The sequence below is a fragment of the Caretta caretta genome, chromosome 6 (genome assembly GCF_965140235.1).
Source record: "Caretta caretta isolate rCarCar2 chromosome 6, rCarCar1.hap1, whole genome shotgun sequence".
Taxonomy (NCBI): domain Eukaryota; kingdom Metazoa; phylum Chordata; order Testudines; family Cheloniidae; genus Caretta; species Caretta caretta.
Genome location: NC_134211.1, coordinates 69126560 through 69133764, shown reverse-complemented (window position 1 = coordinate 69133764; position 7205 = coordinate 69126560). Strand labels below are relative to the sequence as shown.

The 7205-nt window shown below is 49.4% G+C and overlaps 1 protein-coding gene across 4 annotated transcripts in view; it reads left to right on the top strand.

Annotated features, from left to right (window-relative positions):
* The first annotated feature begins 2544 nt into the window (after nucleotides 1-2544).
* Nucleotides 2545-7205, top strand: part of MAPKBP1 (mitogen-activated protein kinase binding protein 1) — a 123384-nt gene continuing 118723 nt past the window's right edge. For 2 of the 4 annotated variants that reach the window (XM_048854331.2, XM_048854329.2), the window contains exons 1-2: nucleotides 2755-3157; nucleotides 4151-4512. In XM_048854331.2, coding sequence (XP_048710288.1) covers nucleotides 4396-4512 — 117 coding nt within the window. In that variant the 5' untranslated portion in view covers nucleotides 2755-3157; nucleotides 4151-4395. The other 2 variants (XM_075129689.1, XM_048854332.2) reach the window with 2 other exon arrangements.

Below are 7205 nucleotides of genomic sequence, written 5' to 3'. Positions count from 1 at the left end.
ACGGCAGAGGGAGGGGGAGAGCCATGGTAAGCAGGGCCATTAGTAGAGTTTCACCACTTTTACCCCTGCTTTCATCACAGGTAATGTAGGTTCCTATCCCCTCCCTTAGGCCTCTGTTGTGGCTTTTAGCTACAGCCCTGAATCGGGAGCAGTGTGGAGTTTCACAAGCTCCTCTGAGCTCCCAGGCACACAGAAGGAGTGAATCCACTGCTACACCCTAGGTATCACATGCTGCAAAGAGCTGCAGCAGACACATTAAAGAGCCACGTGTGGCTCCTGAGCCTCAGTCCGAGTATCACTGCCCTAGATACACCCGCTTTCATTGCCATTCTTCCTGGCCAGTGCTGGTGGGAGGGACTATGGCTCTCCTGCCTCCCCACCCACTTTGAGGGGATTAGTGCCCCTAGTGGCACCAGCAGGCAGCAGTCCCTGTGTTTAGGAGAATGCAGGGACTGGAACTTTGGCTGTGCTCCCTTGTGTACCTGCAGAGCATGGGTGGTGGGTGGAGGCCCCCTTTGGGGAGGCTAGTCCCCGGCTCCGCCCCTTCTGCCTGCAGCCCAGGCTGTACAGGCACCATACAATCAAAGAATCATAGAATATCAGGGTTGGAAGGGACCTCAGGATGTCATCTAGTCCAACCCCCTGCTCAAAGCCTGACCAATCCCCAACTAAATCATCCCAGCCAGGGCTTTGTCAAGCCTGACCTTAAAAACTTCTAAGGAAGGAGATTCCACCACCTCCCTAGGTAACGCATTCCAGTGTTTCACCACTCTCCTAGTGAAAAAGTTTTTCCTAATATCCAACCTAAACCTCCCCCACTGCAACTTGAGACCATTACTCCTTGTTCTGTCATCAGCGCCCACTGAGAACAGTCTAGATCCATCCTCTTTGGAACCCCCTTTCAGGTAGTTGAAAGCAGCTATCAAATCCCCCCTTATTCTTCTCTTCCGCAGACTAAACAATCCCAGTTCCCTCAGCCTCTCCTCATAAGTCATGTGTTCCAGTCCCCTAATCATTTTTGTTGCCCTCCGCTGGACGTTTTCCAATTTTTCCACATCCTTCTTGTAGTGTGGGGCCCAAAACTGGACACAGTACTCCAGATGAGGCCTCACCAATGTCAAATAGAGGGGAATGATCACGTCCCTCAATCTGCTGGCAATGCCCCTACATATACATCCCAAAATGCCATTGGCCTTCTTGGCAACAAGGGCACACTGTTGACTCTTATCCAGCTTCTCGTCCACTGTAACCCCTAGGTCCTTTTCCGCAGAACTGCTGCCGAGCCATTCGGTCCCTAGTCTGTAGTGGTGCATGGGATTCGTCCATCCTAAGTGCAGGACTCTGCACTTGTCCTTGTTGAACCTCATCAGATTTCTGTTGGCCCAATCCTCCAATTTGTCTAGGTCCCTCTGTATCCTATCCCTACCCTCCAGCGTATCTACCTCTCCTCCCAGTTTAGTGTCATCTGCAAACTTGCTGAGGGTGCAATCCACACCATCCTCCAGATCATTTATGAAGATATTGAACAAAACCGGCCCCAGGACCGACCCTTGGGGCACTCCACTTGATACTGGCTGCCAACTAGACATGGAGCCATTGATCACTACCCGTTGAGCCCGACAATCTAGCCAACTTTCTATCCACTTTATAGTCCATTCATCCAGCCCATACTTCTTTAACTTGCTGGCAAGAATACCGTGGGAGACGGTGTCAAAAGCTTTGCTAAAGTCAAGGAACAACATGTTCACTGCTTTCCCCTCATCCACAGAGCCCGTTGTCTCGTCATAGAAGGCAATTAGATTGGTCAGGCATGACTTGCCCTTGGTGAATCCATGCTGACTGTTCCTGATCACTTTCCTCTCCTCTCCTTTCCAACTACCATCCGGCTCCAGCACTTATTTTGTGCCAGGGCTTGCTGGGGCTGAGCCCGGCACCTCTAGGTTTGGCACCTCAGTTATGAAAGTACAAAAATAGCTTGACCCGCAGCACCTCTTTCATTACAAATGAAGCACTGACTGGTCTAATATTGAGCCTCTTGGCTGCGGCTGGGGCAGCATGATACCCACAGGGGTGGAATCCCCTTCTCTCAGATAACAGCCCAAGCTCCCTGGTGGGTTCAATCGTGCCCAGTTGAATGGGAGGCAGGGAGGAGGCTGGCTGCTGAGGCAGAGGCCAGGGTCTGGGAAACTGGAGGTGAACAACCCCCCCTGACAGATGCAATGCACAGTGCCCTACTGGAAGGTGCGCGTGGTATAAGACCCTATAGAGAACAGAACAGATCGGGCTCATGGCCTGCAAAGGCGTCATCAGGCACCCCCAGGGTGAAGTACAGATTGCTTCTCCCTTGGAGATCTAACAATCGCTCTCTAATTCCTCCTCTGCCCATCCCAGCCCGCTGCTCCCGCCCCCAGCTCTGCAGCCGCCAACCTCTGCGCCAGCCTTCGCTTTTGCGGGGTTTCCCAGCCCTCCCTCTCTGCAATGTCAAGCATCCCCCGACCTTTTATTTAATTTATTTATTTATTTATTTTCCTTTTGGGTCTGTCAGTTTCGCGTTTTGATCTGCCTGAGCCACCGTAGCCCAGCGAAGCCGCCTGGCTGGGGCTGTGTGTGAGCGCTGAGAGGCTGCTGCAGCAGCAGAGACGATCCGATTCCGCACAGGCTGGGGCTGCCGCGGGGGGATGCGAGCGGGAGCCAGCCTGGAACTCCGAGAGCGGAAACAGCTGAGCGCGCAGGCGGTACGCTGGAGCCAGCCGGGGAAGGCGATCGGATCCCGGGGGGAGGATACGGAGCAGGGGGCTGGGGGCAGCGACTCTGGTCAGTTTCAGCCCCGTTACAGGCTGCGGGGAAATTCGCCAGCCGAGCCTCAGATCTTCCTCCCCCATCCCCTCCCCGCACTTCTCCCCCCGCATTTTTAAAAACCTCTCCGAAGTGGTGACGAACTCCGGATTCTCGCTGCAGTTTGGGTCTCGCTCCTCCTCTCCCCGTGTACCAGTGCCGATGCCTGCAAAGCCGTGACACCAGGGACGCCGACTTCGGAGCTGGCTTTTCTTTCAGGGAAGGTTGGCTGGATGGACAGAGCCTTGGATAAATCCTTTTTAATCGCACTTCCCTGCTGCCCCCCGCCCCCTCCAGCAGACACCGCTCCTGCTGCACCAAGGTAATAGAAATCGGCCCGTGCAACCGCCTGCTTGAAAAGTTTATTTTATTTTTGGGGTGGCAACGTTTTGATTTAATTAAAACGAACCAAATTACCCCGTCCCCACAATCTCATTTCTGCATAATGAGTGGGCAATGCTCTGAAAGAGCTCGCGATCTTGCTGACTCTAGCATTCTTTCCCCTCCTTCCCCCCATCTTGTATGAAAGCGAGGAGGATATTTTAGTGCAAACTACTTCAGTTAGAAACCTGACTTGAGTCTCTCCCCCCACCCCCTCCAGCTCGGTGGCTTGGGCAAAGGTGTAGAAGGTTTGGTTTGAGATCTCTAGTCCTTGCCAGCAGTCACGATTCCTTGCTAACCTCCTTTATAAATAGAGGTGTGTGTGTGTGTAATATTTTATACTGTACATTATCTAAATATAAAATCATATTAAAAAGCAGAGGTAAATTTATGGGAGCTTTAAAAACACCAGCAGTCTGTCTCTTATTTACTCTTGGTACCTTAGTGTGACTTATAGTTTGTATTTGTTATTGTTTATTTAAACACCAACAGTATGCTCTGCATCCTATAAACCACAGAAAATGAAATGGTCCCTGGCCTCTGCACTAGTCTGTGGCACTGATTCTGCAATTGGATGTATGTGGATGAACTCCTGCTGACTGTAGTGGCTCCATGTGAGTTCCAAAGGGCTGCTTGCTTGGATCCAACTGCAGGATCAAAGTATCTGTGTTTAATACTGTACTTAAATCCTGAAATTTCTCTTGTCAAACGCATCAAAATGGTGTCTCTTTAGATTTGTAAATTACAAATAAATACAAAATTGTCATTTGCAACTTTTAAAAAACTTCTTTGCCACCATGAATGAATGATACCCCATCCATCCATATCCCACAAAGACTTATATGGTGTCTGGTTTTCATTCTGCATTCCCTAGAAATACAAAAGTACAATTTATTGGGGATGGTTTTTTGACCCATGAATCCTTGTTTTTTAGATTAGAGCTGGTCTGATGCTCTAGCATCTGCAAAGGAGAAACCTGAAAACATACTCGAGCACCTTGGCCCAGAAGCCCACGAGTTCTGGTGAAGCAGAGTGGGGAGTCCCCAGAAAACGGAGTCAGTGAGAGACATGTGAAGGAGCGTGAGTTGGCCCTGAGCTCGTGGGCGTCCTGGCCACAAAGTTGGGCTGATTTACTGGAGTTTGTTTTTGAGTGGGGTGATACTCTCCCTTCACCCAGCCATGATGTCGGTTGAAGGATCTACGATAACAAGCAGGATAAAAAACCTGCTTCGCTCCCCATCCATTAAATTGAGAAGGAGCAAGCCTAGAAGCAAGCGAGAGGACATCAGCAGTAAGGTGAGTGAGCGATGTGTTGGCAACACATTTAACCTTGTTTCCTAAGGCCCTGTCTGCTAAAAATACAGCCATATTGGGACACCTGGCCTACTATGACAGTATCTCCCAGTACAACTGGAGCATAGTTTTGGTTTGTATTAAACAGGACCTTAACTGTGTCTCTGAATCTCACTAAAGTCCAAGTCACTTCTACGGAAGCACTGTATTTGCACAGCTTGGATGTAATTGATGTAGCAGCTTCAGAATAAATCATGTTAAGAATGTTTACTTTGGGGGGAATATTAAATGGGTCCAGTAGTTCCTACGCTCTGGTCAATGGTCTCTTGCTGGTCATTCACAGAGAGCTGCCTGGTCCCATTAGGCTGGCTCCTCCTTGTTTCATAAATACTAAAAATATGCATGGAATTGTTGTAGGTGCCATAGGGCTTTATGTGTCCCACTTGTCCCCCTAGCTCCCAGCGTTTCCTGCCACGAAACAGCTGTTTTGTGGCGGCAAGCGCTGGGAAGGAGGGGGGGGAGGAGGGGAATGCGGCGCGCTCTGGAAAGAGGCAGGGCTGGGGCGGCGATTTGGGGAAGGAGTCTAATAGGGACAGAGAGGGGGTGGAGTTGGGGTGGGGACTTTGGGGAAGGGGTTGGGGTGGGGTGGGGTGGGGTGGGGCAGAGGGCGGGGCCGGGGTGAGCGCCCACTGGCGCCTGGAAAAGTTGGTGCCTGTTTATGTGATTGTGAATGGGAGAGAAATGTAAGATGACAGATCAGAGAGGAGATGTTTGTGAAATTATTCTCTACTCAGATGTGGTCCATGAGCCAGAGAAGTGTGAGAACCCTTGAACTAACTTTCCCTACTTTGTGTGGTTTTTATAATTAACAAAAGTAGCAAGAATAGTTTTCAGGGATGTTTTAGCTTATAAACAAGCCGGGGGGGGGTGAGGGGGGAGATGGGGGAAAGGAGTTTTTCCTCGTGGCCCATTCTCCTCTTGGTATCAGTAAAGTCAGGAGGCTGAATTCGTGACAGAAACAAGCATTCCTCTGGAATTGACTGATGTCATAAAAAGAGGATGATAACTTAATTGCATGTCAAACAGAAGGAGAAACCAGGCTGGGCGGTATTGCCTAGTGGTTAGAGCAGGGGGGACTGTGAGTCAGGGGACTGACGTCTATTCCTGACTCTGCCACTGACTCGTTGCATGACCTCAGGCAAATCACTTAAGCTTCACATACCTCAGCTTCCCCATCTATGAAATAAGGCCACTTAGTCCTCCCTGTTGTGAGGCATCACTAATAAATGTGAAATTTGTTGGATGAAAAGTGTTATCATTGTGTTTGTTGAAAAGCAACAGCTTCAGAAATCTAGCCACAGAAGCGAAGAAGGCGCATACAACTGCAGGTGAAGTAAATTAGTTTAAATGTTTTCTCTCTGTCAAGTTTGCCCCAGTGCGAAATCCTGCTCTTAAAAGTGTGGATCAGGGATGGGCTTTCTCTGGGTAGCTGCTGATTACCAATAAGCCCAATTCTGATCTCTTCTCTTCTCTCCTCTCCTCTCCTCCCCCATATCGCTATAGGATAAACAGTACTCTGCTTCCTCCCAACTGTTTGGGGGAAGAGTCCTCTCTGTTTGTGTATAAGGTGTATGTGCTGCATTCAGAACAGCCTGACTGGACTCTGATGCCTGCCGATGGACCACACTTTTTATCTGCTGACGAGGAGTTCTTGGTTAGTCTGTGTCCACTGCTAACTTTTCAAACCATAAAAAAGGACACGTGTGCTGTACCCCTTGGGATTCAGTTTCAGTAAATGGAAAAGGTATCCAGGCTCAGCTGAACACTGCCTGCTCCTTTTCAGAGCTGGAAGCGGCTGCTAGGTAAACCTCTAGCCACACCCTTGTACCAGTTCAGCCCTTTCAGAAGAGCTTCATTGTATCCTTCTGAGTTGAGTATTGTGAGGTACTTCTGCCAATGCACTTGCACTGTGAGTTGTCTGATCCCTGCAGGGAATGACAGATTCATCCCACACCATTAAATTAGGTTTTGGTATCTTATTAACAAGTGCATCAGTGCAATAGGTCAGTGAGATGCAGAGAAACAACTGTGTGAGGCAGTAGGGGCTGCTTCTTGTGGCATCTCCTTGATCCTTCCTCATTCTGGGGAGAACGTGAGTGGAAGCAATTTATTGTCCTGAAATGCTACATATTAGTGCTCTGGGCAAATGGCTTCGGTGTGCCTGCCCTCTGGTATAATTAATCTGACTTTGAACTCCGTCTCCTTGCCTGACTTCAGTGGGACTGTTGGTACACAGGCAAACAGGATGTGGTCCCTTGTCAGAGGTCCAGTAGGAAATGCTTTCTTGTATGTATCCCTGGAGATGCCTTTTCTTGCCACATGCATGTTCTTATGCCTTCCTGAGGTAACAAGCAACTTCTACCACCATAAAGCTGTATGAGGCACCTTCCTTCTACTGGAAGGCGCAACTGTAAATCCATTGGCATTGAATGATGGTGTTAAACATGTAACTCCTAAATGGGTCCCTTGTTTGTGCACTGTCCAGTGACCTCCTCCAGATAACAGGCAAGGTTGCTCCCAGGAGACAGTTAACTCTCTGCACTTGTACATTGGGCAGTCTGGAAAATGTCAGCATTCAAAGGGTTACATGCCATGTGATCATGTGTATTGTTGCAAAGCCGTAAGTAACACCAGAG